The following is a 16,664-nucleotide window of genomic DNA, read 5'->3' on the forward strand; positions in this document are numbered from 1 at the left end:
AATAATGAGAGAGTTTTTTTTGATTTGAACTTTCTATCTTATATCTTTCTTACAAATATAAAACTCCATACATGATTTTAACATGAAATCACATATTTAAAAATCTACTAAACAAGCAACTCGATAAAAGCAATAGCAAAGCTCATACATTACATATGTATGATATTTTATCAAGAGCAAATAATTAATCACCATAATATAGTTGTATGGAAGAAATTGTAATTATTTACTCAAGTATGCGCAACTTGTAGTAACATTAACGGTGTGTGTATTTTTTTGTTTTTCCTTACCTCATAAGCCTTACTTCACTCGTTTTCTAATGCTTATTCGGTAATAAATGTGTGTTCAAATTCACCTACATTTATTTGTGGAGTAGTGAATCCATCTTACATGTGATGTTAGTAACCACTAATTTATTTTTCTTTCAAATTTTGCAAACAATATAATCTTTAAATAATATTTGCGTGCTTCATTGTGAGTCGGAATAGGATGAGGATGAAGGCTATTGTTCCGAATTCCGGCATAACTCATCTGACTTTTTTTTCCGGAAGGCAAGCGGTTCGTCATCGTCACCTAAAAATTAGAGTTTTAAGGGAATACGAGGAAGCAGTTAAGGAGAAAGATCTTTCTCGAGCTCTCCGCTACTTGAGAGAAGACTCGTCAATCGGTACGTCGGATTTGTCCCCAATCGATAGAGAGTGGCAGGTTTTAGATACATGCTTGAATGCCGATGATTTGAGGCTTGTTGGAAGTGCTTATGCTTTTCTCAAGGACAAAGGTCTCTTGCCGAATTTCGCCAAATACAATGCTATTGGTAAAGTAAACCCTTAACTCCAATTGTCTACTAATTTGATACCTCAAACAAAATTGGAAAATTTGGAAGCACTGATGCAAGACTAGATGATACTTCTCACTAGTATTTGTTGTTGATATCTTTTTATCCTTTCCTGTCCTAGAAAACAAATTCTGAATAGGCCAGGTGAGAATCCCCAAACTCATCATTTCTAATCAAGTCTGAGAATATTTCATCATTCAAGTGCTTTATCTATTCTATTTCTACATTGACATTTTCGACGATTTGCTGGTGATTCTTTTTCCTTACCGTATCAAAAAAAAAAAAAGCATGTTGGAGCCGTACGCATAGGGAGAGAGAGAGCGATATATGTGTGGATATTGCCTTCAACTACTTCACTAAACTATAATCTGAAACCCTACTTCTGTATATTCAGTTTTTGCTGCACAAAAATCATTGGTTATCCCTCTTTCCAAAAGAGTTCACGTTAATATCATTGTTTTTGCAATATTCTTTGTCACAAATCCTGATAGCAGTGCCTATATCTGCAGTTTTGGAAGGGCCACGCGGTGTCACACCAACTGTCTTAAAGTATTCAACTGGTTTAGATGGTCAGTGCTAATCCATGTCAGCTCTCTGAAGCACCTAAATTGTTTCAACTTGCATATTTACATGGAATAGTTGCATAATAAGTTTCTTTCTGACCTTTTAAAGGAGAAAATGTACTGATTTAGTAACATGTTTTTTAACTCTTCTGTAGTTCAGTGACCAAACTTTCGCCAAAGAAGTGGGGTCTTTCTGGAACATCTAGCTTTCTTTTGGCAACATCCTTTGCTGGAGTCACGTTTCTGCTGAACCAAGGAATAGATATTAGGCCTAACATTGCTGCAGTTTTGGGGCTTGCCATGCTAGATGCTATATTACTTGGTGGTTCCTGCTTAGCACAAATCTCCAGCTTCTGGCCTCCCTACAAGCGTCGAATTTGTGTTCATGAAGCAGGCCATCTCCTTGTTGGTAAACCATGTTTCTGCAAACATTTGATGAATTTACTGCAATAGAATGAAAGAACTTCAGAAATTTGATTCATCTTCCAGAGATTTAAGTTAGGATAGATTAGGTTCTTTTTTTTTTCAGAAAAGAAACTAAAATGTTGGCCAATCCGTACTTCTGAATATTAAAGTTTCGATGTGATGACATACCATAGATATCATCAGCTTGTTTACCCAACATCAACTGCTCGGAATATCAGTATTGGCCTTTCTATTACTAGCAGCACTTATTGTCTGTAACATTCGAAGGAATGTAAAGTTGTAAGCCTAACCTACCTCTTATAGTAACTCATTTATCCACTGATATGACTGCAGCATACTTAATGGGTTGTCCAATCCGTGGTGTAATTTTAGACCCAATTGTTGCAATGCAGATGGGCATTCAAGGACAGGTATGTCACTGTAGATCCTTCTTATTGTCTCTCTTGTTCAGAGTGTAATGCTGGATCACTTGTTATAATAACAGCCAACAAAGACCGTATTACATAGATAACTACTTCTCTACCCTTCTCCTTAAGTCTTTAAGACGAGCAGATGGGAATTCAAGACGTCTGTTTCTGTCTGAATGTGCACAAAGAGTATTCTGTTAGATGCCACACACTGTACAACAATTTTATCCATGACATTATACAACCTTTTGTTATTTTCCGGACCCCACTTGTGGGATTACACTTGATATGTTATTGTTGCTTCTAGAAGCTTACCCATTGAGAGGACCAGTTGTAGAACAAGTATCGGCTATGTGTCAGCATAGACTCTTGCAGTTGTCTTGTCAGTATTTTTCTATTGAAGAATAGGGGTTGAACGGCGTATAAATAATAATTTTTTTTGCACGGCACAGTGTTACATAATTATGTAGGTGTCCCTTATATTTTTGTTTTCCTCAGTAGTGGCTGTCCTTGTTTCTTGTTTTCTGGGAAATCAAAGTTAACCTCCACACATAAGGTTGTGGACCCATTTTAGAACTAATTGAACAGTTAAAATTTGCTCATTTTTGGCTTGTGATCTTCTTCTATTTTCTTTCATGCAGGCAGGAACACAGTTTTGGGATGAAAAACTTGAAAATGAGCTTGCTGTAGGCCAGTTAAGTGGTACCACATTTGACAGGTGGATTTCCTAGCCAGTCATTTTGCTTACATTTGTTCTGTGGACAAAATACATTTCTATGCTGGAACCAGCTCTCTGGATTTTCTGCAAGCCATATATTTAGTTCTTTGCTCGATGATTCGTCAAATCTCCAGATAAAAAGAGATCAGGTAATTAAAAATAAAATTGTCAGGTACTGCATGGTTCTATTTGCTGGGATTGCAGCTGAAGCTCTTATTTATGGAGAGGCTGAAGGTGGAGAAAATGATGAAAATCTCTTCCGAAGCATCAGTATTCTTCTGGAACCCCCACTCTCTATGGCACAGGTCTTTCTCTGGTTAAAGTTATTTGCTTGTCTAGTAACTCTTTACTTTTATAATGCAAAAACCATTCAAATTTTTCAACAGATGTCAAATCAAGCAAGGTGGTCGCTGTTGCAATCTTATAATTTGCTGAAATGGCACAAACATGCACATCGAGCTGCTGTAAAAGCTATTGAGAATGGATGCAGTCTGAGCATGGTCATTAAAAAAATTGAGGAAGCCATGTCTCTGAAAAAATAAAGCAATATTTTGTACTAGAAGAGGTGATATTTAACCCTTATTCATGTGCAAAGGTCAGGATACTCATAAATGAATGTAACATTTTTTGGACAATTAAATGCGCGGACATTTAGCTGTGAGTAGATAGGATTGGCTAAGCGTATATTGTACTGCTATGAAATGCCTCAACTGGAGCTAGCAGGAAAGGGATTGAAGGTTCTTGGGCGCATAAATATGCCTGACCTTTGATCTTGCAGCGTGATAGTTCCTCAAAAGGAGCATGTTATATTTCTATGATTTTTAGATGAGCAGCTTAGGAGCAGAATTTTAAAAGTTTGGGAACAGAGAGAATCCTGCATCCTTTGATAAAGTAATGACCTCTTTGAACTTGTGTTTGCTGAAAAGAACAGAGGGAGGGAAGATATTTATCTTTTCGACCCAATATACTGCTGACTCCGCAAGGCAACAGCTAAATGAAGAGGCTGCTAGCCAATTGGGTTCTTTCCCACCTTTTCAGCTGTGATGATTATATAATGTATTCTCATAACTGAACTATCCATTTCCTTTTCTTTTCTTTTTTTCTAAATGATCTGATTGTGCATAATAGAACGACATGAAGGTGCAAACGGCTTCAGCAAAGTTTTATGACATGCTGGACAAAATTTCTTTTAATTAATAACTAACTTAACAATGGCTGATTGTGTAACCAGGGAACTGAAATGAAACACTCGTCTATATTGAATGTGTTTGGTACACAAAAACAAAAACAAAGTACTAACATAATTTGCTGTCCAATTGCTTAAACTGCTAATAAGCTCGTTTCCAATAATGTTATGTAAATGTATGGCAATCGAAACTAGCCAGAAAGAATACTAGAGTTTTTCAACAAGTTCCTTCCTGCGACTGCCTAATAAGTAAAGTTGATAAACTCAAAGCTTACTGGGAGGAACTCCTACTGGTGCATTTCTTGATTTCTTCTCCACTGTTCGAGAAAGCTCTTTAACTGCATCTTTAGGTAGATGTCGAGGTCTGCTAAGCCAGAGTCCTCCATCGACAGGCATGATGGTTCCATTGATGTATTTGCCTATTATATACACAGGAAGCATAAACAAGAAAAAAGGAGATCACTACAAGCAAGAAGCAATTTGTGGGTTTCTAATTTGAACTCTTGATTTAGCAAAAACTACAGGTAGAGTGGATGTTCCACAATGCTGCACGATTCGGGAATTATGCATGCTCTCCAGGGAAAAAAGTATGTTTTCCAGTAACGCAATGAGCTTTTCTCAATTGCACTGTACTGTATATAAACATTTAGAAACCAATACAAAATGAGGAGGCATAGCAGTAATATCAGGTTTGCAAACAATGCAAGCACTAAGAAGTATGACACACTCTTATCTCACAGTAAAAACGGAAGATTGTTGAACAACCCTAGCAGCTAACAACAAGAGAGCACAACCTGTTTTAAGTACAGGATAAGCAATGGTTGCTCTCTCTCTCTCTCTCCTTTTCATCGGAAGCAGTAACAGGTTCAGGATGTGTAACGGCGGGTTCGAAGCCAACATCACTGCATCCTTTGCTCTATTGAAGCAGCATGCAAGGTCCTTCCGATTACCAATACTAATGAATTTTCACATATATATTCGAGGTCGGTTTTAAAAGCAATGTATTCAGATGTGAACTTCTGTACACATACTCGAAGACCAGAGCTAAAAGCAGTTTGGTTTAAATATGGAATTTAACATACATATTTCAAGGTCGAAGATCAGAGCAGTTGGTTCACATATGGATTTCCATTAAAAAATATTCAAGATTGGAGTCAAAAGCAGTGGATTTAGCGAGGCCCAATGCACAAACACTAGGCCCACACTGATTGGCAGCACATATTGCCCGGAAGAACAATGTAGAAGTGGTAGTTGGAGTCGAGTCAGTCTCAACCTCCAGTGAGAGAAAAAGAGTGGAAAAGTGAGTCCTCATTTGCAAATTCAACCCAGTATAAGGAACAGGAAGAGAGATGCCACAAGTGGATAGCAAGAACTGACAATAGCTGTTCGTAGCAAGAAACTGACACTAACTGGTCACATAGTAGAGAACTTGGACATGCACATGATGATGAGGCAAGAGCAGGGAGTAGAAGTGGAAAATGTCTGTCACCTAATATGAACCATGTCATTCAGTGACAAGATGCATCTATCTCAATTTATATTTAATATCTTAAAATTTGATCAGATCATATATGTGCAAGTCTAAAAAGCATCAGATACCAACCAGCATCTGAAGCAAGGTACAGAGCAGCCATGGCAATATCATATTTCTCCCCAAGTTTGTACAGAGGCATGTATTCTTTGCTCTTATTGCTTATCTCTTCCGGTCCAAGTTTACGCATGCCAGCAGTATCACCTATAGGGCCTGGTGCAATACCATTGACCCTAATATCATAGTCTGTGCCCCATTCTAGAGCCAAATTTCTAGTGACTGCATCAACAGCAGCCTGTACAGAGAGATGATGTGAATGGGAGTTATAACACAATAAAAACGAACACAAACTATGCTTGAAGCAAAAGTTCCAAACCTTGGCAGCAGCTACATGGATTTGATACCAAGATGCAGTGTAATGCAAAGTAGCACTGATGTTCAATATCATTCCACCAGATGTTGAACTCCTCCCAGGTCCCCCTTTCTTGATATAGTTAAGTGCCTCGTGGCACATAGTGAATGTGCCAACAGAATCAATATCTAGTACTGCAAAAGTCATCATCAGTATGTAATCTGTGAAAGCGTTCCCTCACTTCAAATTTAAGAGAGGAAAATGACTTGCTATACTTTTTTACTACAAGCACTCAACCTTCTTTCCATAACCTCCTCAAGAAGCTTCGATAAGCCCAAGAGATCAATGGAGAAACAGACAATAAGCTTTCCTCTTCTACTCTTGTTTTAGGAAAATAGAGTAAGACAAGTTGACAACACAGAAGGTCTTTTTTCACTCATGACAAGTCAGCTTCTTTAACCAAGCTCTCAGCCTTTGAACCTTGAATCACCTAGACTAGCCATTTTGAAGAAGCTGATTCTAACGATTTCTAAGTAAAGCAACCCACTAAAAGAGAATATATATGATTATGTGAAGATGTAATAAATGGTTGTTATGAGATCATGTTTACATCCTACTTGAATGGTAGTTGAGTGTTAAAAGACATGAAACAAACCTGTCCTGAAGCCATTAGGAGACAAATCCTCAGGAGACACAAGGAAATTGCCAGCTGCAGCATTAACAAGAATGTCGAGCTTCCCAAACTGTTTGACAGTTAACTCCACAACTCTTTTTGCATCTTCTTGCTTGCGGACGTCCCCTTGCAAGCCAATTGCCTAGGGGATGTGCAAAGGAAAGTTAGACACAATAAAAGCGGTAGTCTTGATGATTATATGTTGTTTAGGGTTTCAATTTCATGATGGGAGCTCGGTATATAATCAAATCAAAATGCGAATGATGTATGTATTTTGTGCATGTGATCAATCACCTAATTAAGGAGATAAAAGTAGTTACCGGAATACCAAAGGATTGAAGGTAGGAGACGGCGGAGTCGAGGACGGCCTTGCGGCGTCCCATGATGGCAACGGAGGCACCATGTTTGCCGAACTGAGTGGAGATCTCAAGGCCGATGCCAGAACCGCCTCCGGTCAATAGTGCTACTTTCCCTTTGAGTATGTCTGATTTGAAAGGAGACGCGCACTCCATTTTTCCCTTGTTTCTTTCAATTCACAAAAGCATCTTTTGAGTCAGTGTGGCAATTATATATATAAGGTATGTAGTTGTGGTCAAAACGCCACACGTCTCGTGATCCTCACCACCCCTTATTTTTATTAGGCATAGATAAATAAACAAATATCCCATTCCTTAGGATCACGACTTCCAACCATAAGTTTACTATTACTAGATATGATAGGCCTCGTGGGTTTAATATTTCAATCTTAAATTTATATTTGCGTATTCAAAACTCAAATTTATTTTTTCTGAAATTTTATATATAAATTATTCATTTAAATATTAAAAAAAAATTAATATCATTTAAAACTAGACAATTTTTTTTTAAACGGAAAAGGGCCTAAAATACCCTTGAAGTATTGAAAATGGTACAAAATTACCCTTTATCCACCTATTGGCTCCAAAATGCCCTTTTCATCCACCTATTGGCTCCAAAATACCCCCGTCATCCACCTTTGAGTTCAAAATTGACTACTTTTTAAATTATTTGAAAATTAAACTCTTTAAATATTTTTTAAAATACTTGGCGTTCAACTATTGGTTATAATTTTAATTTATTAATATAATTATAAACCAACCCACTACCCACTCATTACTAACTAAACCTCACCCAATTAATAATCCAATTATAATATCAAAATCGTCATAAACACTACTAAAACACGATGAAATAATAGATTCCTGAAAATTACATCCAAAATTATTCGAGTTCGAATTGAAGACCCAATTAAATTTTGGTTGAGCCACTTATTTAGGAGGACACTTTCTTTTAAAATTGAATAGAAATTTATGATTAAAGGTCAAGAAATATATACATCCCGAATTAATTCATGCATTTTTTTTAAATATAATTTTATAAATATTTATGATTTGTTTTAAAACCTTTAATATATTATATTTGAAAAAAAGTTAACTATGAAGTAACATCACATAATTGAGACGTAAGAATAATTAAGATGAACATAGTCAGACTTTTAAGTTTATCGGTGATTTTTAATTAGCCACTTGAATGTATGATAATTTACTTCTATAATTTTTAAAAACACCAATTGGTAGTAGCTTGCATTAATAATGTGACAGGTTTATTAATTTAGAGGGATTTAATTAGTAATGGGTGGATAGTTGATTGATTTATAAATTATAATAATAAGTTAAATTATAACAAATAGTTGAGCGCCACGTATTTTAAAAAATATTTAAGTAGTTTAAATATAAAACAGTTAAATAAGTGGTCAATTTTGAACCAAAAGGTGGATGACAAGGGTATTTTGGACCCAATAGGTGGGTGGGAAGGGTATTTTGGAGCCAATAGGTGGATGAAGGGTAATCTTGTACCATTTCCAATACTTTAAGGGTATTTTAGGCCCTTTTCCGTTTTTTAAATATACTCCATCTATCCAATTATACTGACTTGCATATTTTAAAAAAAAAATGATAAATACAATATCTTTACAAAATAAATATAAAATTATCAATTGATTGATAATAGTATTATTGGATAGTGGAATTCGTGCATCTTTTAACTCATCACTCATTTATTAGTTCCATTTTTAATTCTTAGATCCACCTATTTTCCTAAGAGTAGTTGGTATACTTTTAAATTCATTTATTGATAAGTAATAATGTTTGACAGTTCATTTGAAAAGAAGTAATAAAGTTGGATTGGTATTTCAAACAAAAGCTGTATACGAATTTTCTCAGCATAATAGTAAATGAAAAATCATATTTTACAGAGGTAGGAATAAATACAAATGAGTAGTGGATGAAATATTGTACATTGGAGTGGTGGTGCTGTTGCAGATATTAATTTTACTTTTTACGCAACTATAGATAGTTCGTTGGAGCTCACAAGATAATACAACTACCTGCTGCTTCCCTGAAAACACAAACCAACACATTTGGTCAGCCAAAAATACAGAAATAGTCTACTGATTGAAAATGTGAATGCCTACTTTTTTAGATCTTCATAACGGCTCAGTGCTTCCTCAAATCTGAGCCACATAGGACCAGTCTCCTGCAGGTTCACGTTCTGGGGTCCAGCAAGATAAGCCTGGACAAGAAACTGGAGACTCCTTTCTCTAACAGTAAAAGTAGATAAGATGCATCAATTATAATATTAGTGGTAAGTAATCCCATAGTTCCAATTCGACTTACCTTCCCTCGTACTCTGATAGCCAAGCCACATACGCTGCGCCAAAGTACATGGAAACAAATGGCTTTGTAAGATCCTCAACGGACTCCACTTTGTAACTCTTGTATCCCAGGTCCCTACACAACAATAGTTTTAGGCATTACTACTAAAACTATTCCATTCCTCTTCTTACTGATTTTTGCATGACATTTTATTACACCAACATACTTGTAAAGCCAGCGTGCCGTGGGATAGTCAATTCCCATTAATCCAGTACGCTGTCCAATTCCCTCAACAAAACGCATGGTCACAATCTCAGCAACAGCACACAGGACAGTCTGCAATAACAAGGAAATATCCTTCCTCTTTATACCTACCAAGTGCTGGAAGAGGGATCCTTTTACATGGTCGAAAAAATTATTCCTTTAGATTGTAAACTAATTGAAATTTCTTTCTATCAACAAATCCCTCTACAGTTTTACATCCACTTTTTCCTGTTTAATTGTCCAAAATTGAGCTTAACCGTTCCTCTTCATTCTAAAATAAGATTGTATTCTTGCTCAAAAGAGATATATCCACTTACAGGTTTCAGTCCTCTTGTGCTAAAGTATTTTGAAACAATTACTTCTGCAACTGCCTGCAACAAGATGGGTATGTCAGAAATTCGGATAATTTAGAACTTGCAGAAATTAATACTCTATTAAGGAACCTGTTTCCATCAAAATCTCAAAAGTTATACGTTAACCCTTCAACAGATGTAACAGGCATACAAAGTTCCCAAAATGAGAACACTCAAAATACAAGTAAAATGGAGTTTACAAGCTGCAATTAGTATGGATAGTTTAACCTGGAAAACATAGCTAGTTGTAACAATTGAAGCAAATGGTATAATCTACGTGACTGGAAGCATCCAACAACTCTTACTAGACTTTACAGTTTTACACATACTGACCGTGCATTCTTACCCTCAGTTCTACCCGAGAGAGATAGGGTCTTTTTTCAGTATCATGAGAAAACCGTACATGGCCTCTTTTCTCCCCTGACTTGCTCCACTCCTTGCTCACACAGGGATGATTCCACATTTCTTCCATGTCTTCTGCGGAAGTTCTAGAGTCCCAAGTTGTATTTACTGGACCTTCACCAAATGAAAAATATATATAAGAGATTGTTACCCTGCAGAAACGATTGAGTTGGTACTTTTAGTTGACACATTGTTATACGCTACAGCTAATTATACTAGTATCACCCAGATCACATTAACCAAAATATACATGGAACTATAGATCCCACTAACCCACTTAATATACTAACTAGCTATGTAATGAATTTCATCCAACAGCTAGACCTTTCTTCGATCCAAAGATATAGATTCTCAATTCCTAATTGTTGTGACGCACAAAATAGAATATTAAAATATAATCCTAAGCAAAATACTGGAAAGAAAAGAGTAGACAAGGAATGTACAAGTTTATCCTAACACTTCTTTAATATTACTCATGAAGTCTACTTAAAACTCTCTCAACTCCTCATATTACGAGAGAACTCTCCCCACCATTCATTTACATTTTTTTTACTTTTGAATATCATGGCTAACAAAGGTAAGGGTAAAGTCTGCGTACATTCCACCCTCCCCAGACCTCACTTGTGGTACTACACTGGGTACACTAATCCCATGGCTAACAATGAGGAAAGGGTGGCTATCTATAGGTGATTCCTTCACCAGTTCGAATTGTCAACTTGATCACTTGGGTGTGAGATATTGACATTGAAATCAAGTCACGAACTAACTTCAGATTATCATCATCTTACTCAAAGGTCTATCAAATTGTAAACTTTCTCAAAGTTGCAACCAAGCAACTAACCAAATGCTAATAGAAAAGATTATACATATTTTTCTGACAAATCCCCACCTTGATTTGAATTTTCTCACACAAAAGAGTACTCCACCTTGGATAACATCAACTAAGAAATTTCAACAAGGTTAAGATCTCACTTTCCATCCATTGTAACCCTACAAATGATTAGGTACATAGGAGAACGCGTTGTGAACTCACAAGTGCCTAAGGATACAGGTGAACTTGACTCACATCCATGATCCACCAGAACCACCATGCTAGGGCATACAAGAGAACTCACATATATACACCGTATTCAGTGTCAACATTCTGAACTTACGGAGACGCGATAAAAATGTACAAATAAGTGTGTACCATACCTCTATATGGACACAGTGCCTCTAGGTTTGGAAACAATTCGCTACATTGTGGAGGATCAAGTAATACTTCCGATCATAGAATAATAGTCAAAATACAATAATACATTAAGAGAAGTAGAAACACGGAAAGTTACATGGTTCATCTAGTTATGCCTGGGGAATTTTACCATAATTAAAGTGTGTTTATAGAGCACACATATTAGAGATCTCACTCTAATCTATCCATGAAATAAATTCAAAAGAATACCTGAAAAATTCACTTCATGTCTTAAGGCACCGAATGAACTGATATAGAGAATGTAATCAAGCTTCATGCACTTCCCATCACATTTAAGTGATGCTAGCTATTTCTTAACATCAATTATCAACTATCTTTCAGATAACATAAAATATTCCCACATAAGTGTCGCATGATGACCATGCTAAATTTTTATTATCCTCTATAGCTGTAGAATGTCCAAGCATACAAAGTGTTGCATGACAACTATGCTAATTTTCTTCTCTTTAAGTCTCAATAGCCATTAAAAGATTGACATACACTGAATTGGACAGATATACTAGTTTTTCACATGCTTATGGCATTGAATGAAGTGATATAGAGAATGTAATCTGGCTTCAGGCCCTTCCCACAACATTTAAGCTATCATACTGTACATTCTCATATAAATGGTTATACACGCTTTGCAAGAAAACACACACACACATACATATATATATATATATATAATATATATATATAGAGAGAGAGAGAATGAATGTTTTATTAGTTATGCTCACACAACCTTTCTTTTCAGGAACTCCAGTTGCAGATGCTGTAGGCGGCAAAGGATTGACGTCAAAGATTTTCCTACAAAAGTCAATTGTAGTACAGCATTTATTAGAAACAATATATAATCCATTTACATATTACCAAATGGCAGTATGGACAAACAAAAGTATCTACTCAGTTCGTGTAAATTGTCAAGAAGATAGTAATCTTGCATAATAACACATTCAATCATATACCTACAGTAGTACTTAACCGTCTCATCAACCTAAGGTGTCTAATAAGAGTATGCCTAACCTATACTAGTATCTAACCTTCTCATGAACCTAAGATGCCTAATAAGAGTATGCCTACCCTACACTAGTATTTAGCCTTCTCATGAACCCAAGGAGCCTAATAAGAGTATGCCTTCGCTTTGTGCATGACTTTCCCTGCTGCTTACTATGATAAAAATGGTGATCATCAGTGTTATCAATCAAGAAAACTGATGAAAGATTCATAAATTTCACATGCGTAATACGGTGTCACAGGCTGCCCCTTTTACCATGATTGCATACAGGTGATCAAACTCTGGATATGGCTCATGAAGGCTTGAGAATAGACAGATGCTCCCATCACATCCTTGCTATTTTAACTCCTAATTTTCAAATAGCACTCTCTGGAATACCACGTTATCAGAAGCTAGACATGATAAGCAGATTGTTCATAAGAGATTACGACAATTCTAAGCTTCATTTCCACTTGACTCTAACCCAACCTTATTTGATTTGTACAGCAGATTCTTTATATCTTGCGAAATGAAGATCAAGTCTCTGTGTAAGACTCATCAGGATGTCACAATATACAAGGACCTCCATTTGAAATACTCACAAGACTTTACAGTAACCTTCCAAATGAGTCCAGCAATGAAGATCTTGATCAGGCCACTTCCTCAAACTATGCTTCCTTTGGTCTGGTAAGACCTGATGTTCTTCTAATAGGGAGGTTTATGAACTCTAGTAGACCTTGATTTCTCTCTGGAGTATCACTTGAGATTACACTATTTTGTGCATCGAAGTGCTAAGTTGGCATCATGTTGAGTCATTTGGTATCATATGTAGAGAGTTGTTGACAATACTAGAGCTGACTGAACTCAAGAAATTAGTTCACAGAGAAACTTCTGTAAATAGTATATTCAATTCTTTTAGTATGACTACAAGCAATGAAATTACAGAGTGTCAATAGATGATAAAGACCATAATTGTTTTTTTACAGAAAAGGTATAATCCCTATGGCAGCATTCTTCTGCATAACAACTTACTTAAATGATATAAAGCCCACTACATTAAACCATAGAGTACCACAAGGGTGCACATTCCTGTCCTTGATCCATTTTAACTCAGAAAAAATAATGATGAAACTGAAATGATATCATGGCATGTGAACAACTACCTCGATGGTAGGGTCTCTTTGACGGAGAGATAACTTCTCCAAAATGGTAAAGTGGACTTGTGAGTTGCCTTCTTAGTACCACCCTTGTAAGCTCTCACCATGAACTCTTCACTTCTCTCTCTGCTCATAAAGCTCCACAGTTAGGCATTTGGGTACAATATCTTTAGGATTCCTTAACACTAATACATGAAACTGAAAGAAGATAGTACAAGAACAAATAAGCATATGAACTTACTTTTGTTCATAATTTGATAACCACTTAAGATATGCAGCTCCAAGATATACATTTACAAAAGGCTTGTAAAGAAGTTTTGAATCCATTGTCACCTCATATGTTCGGTAACCCAAATCACTGAAACAAATTGTAACTTAAGCTTACTTCAATCAAAAAAGAAGACATGTCCGCAGTTTTTGGTAACATACTAACATCTGCATAATACCCCAGAATCTCAAGAAGAGAAAAGAAAATCAAATACCTCACCAACCAGTCTGCAGTTTTTGGCAAAATCTGCATAATTCCCATAGTAATCTCTTTTGACTTTTTATTGTACCGTGTTGCAAGAAGCTGGCGGTCACTTTCAATCTCAGCAATAGCGCAAAGCATATCCTGAAAATATAGGAAGGACACTCATAGAATGTTGATAATTTCTAAACTCAATGATTCATCCTCTGACTGAGCAACCTAACAATAATTGCAGGTTGAGACAAAGAAATTAAAGGTCCTGGGGAATAAAATCATGTACTTGTAAAAAGTTGAGACTTATACTCCAAGGAATGCAACTTGTGCAAAGCGTGTAATGGTAGAAAAATTAGCATACACCGAAAACTCTCCATCAAATATATATTCATATATATATATATATACATATATATATCTCAAGAAGTAGTGACACATTCAAGTTTGAGGAAAAAAAACTGTGAGTGCTTCGGTTGTTGATGATTATATTAAATAGGTCTGATGTAGTAATTAAATGATTAGAGTCGTCAATTTATCTCATCCACATTTAAACTATCATAGCACCTCCAATTGAATAGAAATTAATACTGACCAAATCAATCTGCGATAGAAAATGCCTTCGGACAATAATAGCTGCTACTGCCTGTAAAGACACAATATTGTGAAAATGAAAATAGGTATTGCAGGCAGGAAATAGTTTTGTGTAAAACAAAACAAAAGAACCTTCATTTCTGTTTGTGTTAGATAAGGCTGACCATCAGGATCACGTGAGAGGTGGACTTTTGATCCCTTAGTTTCTCCGGCGTTAAGCCATTCGGCTCTAACTTCTGGATCGAGCCACATAGCTTCCAGATCAAGAGGATCGACACAATCATCCCAGTATTTGAAGCTAACCGAAGCCATTAATTATCCAAAAATATAATGTAGGATGATCTGCAAGTAATAATTAATGTAATATGTTGTTACAAATCGACATTTTCAATGGAAAAAAAAAAGAAGAAGGTAAGAGTACCAGATGACGATCGGAGGAAGAGAGGAGAGAGCCTCTTTTGCCTCCGATCAATGACAATGAGATAATTTGATTATGTCCTTTTGCTTTTTCCTTCTCCCCTCTATGTACGTAGGAAGGAAAAGAGATCATTAGTTAGTTAGTTAGTTAGTTGGACTTGGACTCTCACACTTGCCTACACGTGTTTAGGAAACGTTTGTGTGCTTTATACTTTTTCGTGTTTGTTGATCCATCATTGCTCATTTGTAAATTTGATGGCTTATTTTTAGAATATTCTTAAAGTTGTTTTGCAAGAAATTTTGATCATTGTTGCATTCATAAGAAGATAGATATTGAGATAATTAAGCTTATGGAGAAGGAGAGAAAGAGCAAATTAAGCTTATGAAGAAGAACAGTAAAATTCAAATTTGTACTTGTCTGTTATATTAATAAATATATATACTCTCACTTTTTTCTCATTATGCTATAGTACATTTGTGTTTGTATATATATGTATTTATCTATTCTTAATGTTATTTTTATGAACTCCCTCTTCTTCTTTTTTTTTAATATTGACTTCAGATTTGTTATGATTGTTGGTTGTAAATTTGTTGGATTTGAAATATGTTATTTTAGGGTTATAAAAAAGGAAAGAGAGAAGATGTCACACCCACAAAGATTTAAATTTATAGACATTTCTTATATTAATTTCTTCTCATAAAGTTGTCCTCACAAAGTGTTTGTATTTGAGCATATATGAAATTATTTTTTGCTTAACTTTTGATAAAATTTAACCCGAGAACTACATATATGTACATGTAAAGATGTAATAGAATCTGTTGCCTAACCATTTGAATGGAGGATGCATATTATTTGGGTTATTGTTGGTGATAATTTTGTTTCAAATTCTAAAAATATCCATATGTGTACAGGTAACGTTAACACATCCACAAAAACAAATTTCTTTTCTTGTTTTATTAGTAACTTTTCTTCTTATTTACGTGCTAGATTAAATAAACTCAAAAGAAAAAACACTCTATTAAAATGATATCAATCACGCTACAATAAAAAAAACTGTTGGAAGTCATCCAAGTATATATTTAATCAAATGTTTTCCTCGGTGAGATCAATTATGCATCTGACTGTATAGCGCGCGTACTCTTCCTCTATGAGCGAGACTCCATCCAAATCTGCCACTCCTTGGGCGAGGCCTTCTGTTCTATGAACACCCCACCAAATGATTCACTTTCAAGTTCTCGCGCAAGTTACGACAGCTCCGGATGAAGGGGAATAAGGGTATTAAGAAAAGGAATTTCCCAAGGAAATGAATAACTATATTATATTTAGTAAAATAATTGGTATTTTATCATCAGTGGAAGGTGGTATTGCTATATATATATATATTTGCCTACAAATTTTCTTTTAATTGATACAGGAGAGCTGTGT

At 35.6% G+C, this 16,664-nt stretch overlaps 3 protein-coding genes across 5 annotated transcripts; 1 reads left to right on the top strand and 2 right to left on the bottom strand.

The window, feature by feature from the left end:
• Positions 1-253: 253 nt before the first annotated feature.
• LOC107025335 lies at positions 254-4,022 on the top strand. Of its 2 annotated transcripts, XM_015226118.2 has the most exons (7): positions 258-814; positions 1,345-1,404; positions 1,559-1,807; positions 2,158-2,234; positions 2,873-2,949; positions 3,122-3,254; positions 3,336-4,022. In XM_015226118.2, the coding sequence occupies exons 1-7, from the start codon at positions 490-492 to the stop codon at positions 3,489-3,491; spliced, it is 1,077 nt and encodes a 358-aa protein (XP_015081604.1). In that variant the 5' UTR covers positions 258-489; the 3' UTR covers positions 3,492-4,022. The 2 variants fall into 2 exon arrangements, with proteins under 2 accessions (XP_015081605.1, XP_015081604.1); XM_015226119.2 differs by lacking the exon at positions 1,345-1,404 and having other exon boundaries at positions 254-814.
• Positions 4,023-4,185: 163 nt separating this feature from the next.
• LOC107025337 (peroxisomal 2,4-dienoyl-CoA reductase) lies at positions 4,186-7,304 on the bottom strand. The gene is made up of 5 exons (XM_015226120.2): positions 7,012-7,304; positions 6,674-6,833; positions 6,043-6,212; positions 5,739-5,961; positions 4,186-4,554 (listed from the first exon to the last, which is right to left on the bottom strand). The coding sequence occupies exons 1-5, from the start codon at positions 7,201-7,203 to the stop codon at positions 4,400-4,402; spliced, it is 900 nt and encodes a 299-aa protein (XP_015081606.1). The 5' UTR covers positions 7,204-7,304; the 3' UTR covers positions 4,186-4,399.
• Positions 7,305-8,879: 1,575 nt separating this feature from the next.
• On the bottom strand, positions 8,880-15,353 carry LOC107024659. Of its 2 annotated transcripts, none has more exons than XM_015225650.2 (13): positions 15,243-15,353; positions 14,954-15,163; positions 14,823-14,873; positions 14,250-14,380; positions 14,009-14,125; positions 13,774-13,893; positions 12,359-12,423; positions 10,327-10,496; positions 9,945-9,998; positions 9,590-9,699; positions 9,385-9,498; positions 9,183-9,308; positions 8,880-9,106 (listed from the first exon to the last, which is right to left on the bottom strand). In XM_015225650.2, exons 2-13 carry the CDS (start codon positions 15,131-15,133, stop codon positions 9,076-9,078), a joined length of 1,269 nt encoding a protein of 422 aa, XP_015081136.1. In that variant the 5' UTR covers positions 15,134-15,163; positions 15,243-15,353; the 3' UTR covers positions 8,880-9,075. The 2 variants fall into 2 exon arrangements, with proteins under 2 accessions (XP_015081136.1, XP_015081135.1); XM_015225649.2 differs by having other exon boundaries at positions 9,590-9,744.
• Positions 15,354-16,664: the final 1,311 nt, after the last annotated feature.

This window comes from Solanum pennellii, chromosome 7, assembly GCF_001406875.1.
Source record: "Solanum pennellii chromosome 7, SPENNV200".
Taxonomy (NCBI): Eukaryota; Viridiplantae; Streptophyta; class Magnoliopsida; order Solanales; family Solanaceae; genus Solanum; species Solanum pennellii.

What these genes read in the sequence shown, in the direction of transcription:
- LOC107024659 (XM_015225649.2), bottom strand. Translation starts at nt 15,133, where the DNA reads ATGGCTTCGGTTAGCTTCAAATACTGGGATGATTGTGTCGATCCTCTT. An exon ending in TTCTATCGCAGATTGATTTG is followed by an intron (nt 14,381 to 14,822) that starts GTCAGTATTAAT and finishes CTATATTTTCAG; the next exon opens with GATATGCTTTGCGCTATTGC. An exon ending in TGGAGTTCCTGAAAAGAAAG is followed by an intron (nt 10,497 to 12,358) that starts GTTGTGTGAGCA and finishes CATTTGGTGAAG; the next exon opens with GTCCAGTAAATACAACTTGG.
- LOC107025335 (XM_015226118.2), top strand. Translation starts at nt 490, where the DNA reads ATGAGGATGAAGGCTATTGTTCCGAATTCCGGCATAACTCATCTGACT. An exon ending in AGATGGGCATTCAAGGACAG is followed by an intron (nt 2,235 to 2,872) that starts GTATGTCACTGT and finishes TCTTTCATGCAG; the next exon opens with GCAGGAACACAGTTTTGGGA. An exon ending in CCCCACTCTCTATGGCACAG is followed by an intron (nt 3,255 to 3,335) that starts GTCTTTCTCTGG and finishes ATTTTTCAACAG; the next exon opens with ATGTCAAATCAAGCAAGGTG.
- LOC107025337 (XM_015226120.2), bottom strand. Translation starts at nt 7,203, where the DNA reads ATGGAGTGCGCGTCTCCTTTCAAATCAGACATACTCAAAGGGAAAGTA. An exon ending in TCCATGTAGCTGCTGCCAAG is followed by an intron (nt 5,962 to 6,042) that starts GTTTGGAACTTT and finishes CTCTCTGTACAG; the next exon opens with GCTGCTGTTGATGCAGTCAC. An exon ending in GTACCTTGCTTCAGATGCTG is followed by an intron (nt 4,555 to 5,738) that starts GTTGGTATCTGA and finishes TGTATATAATAG; the next exon opens with GCAAATACATCAATGGAACC.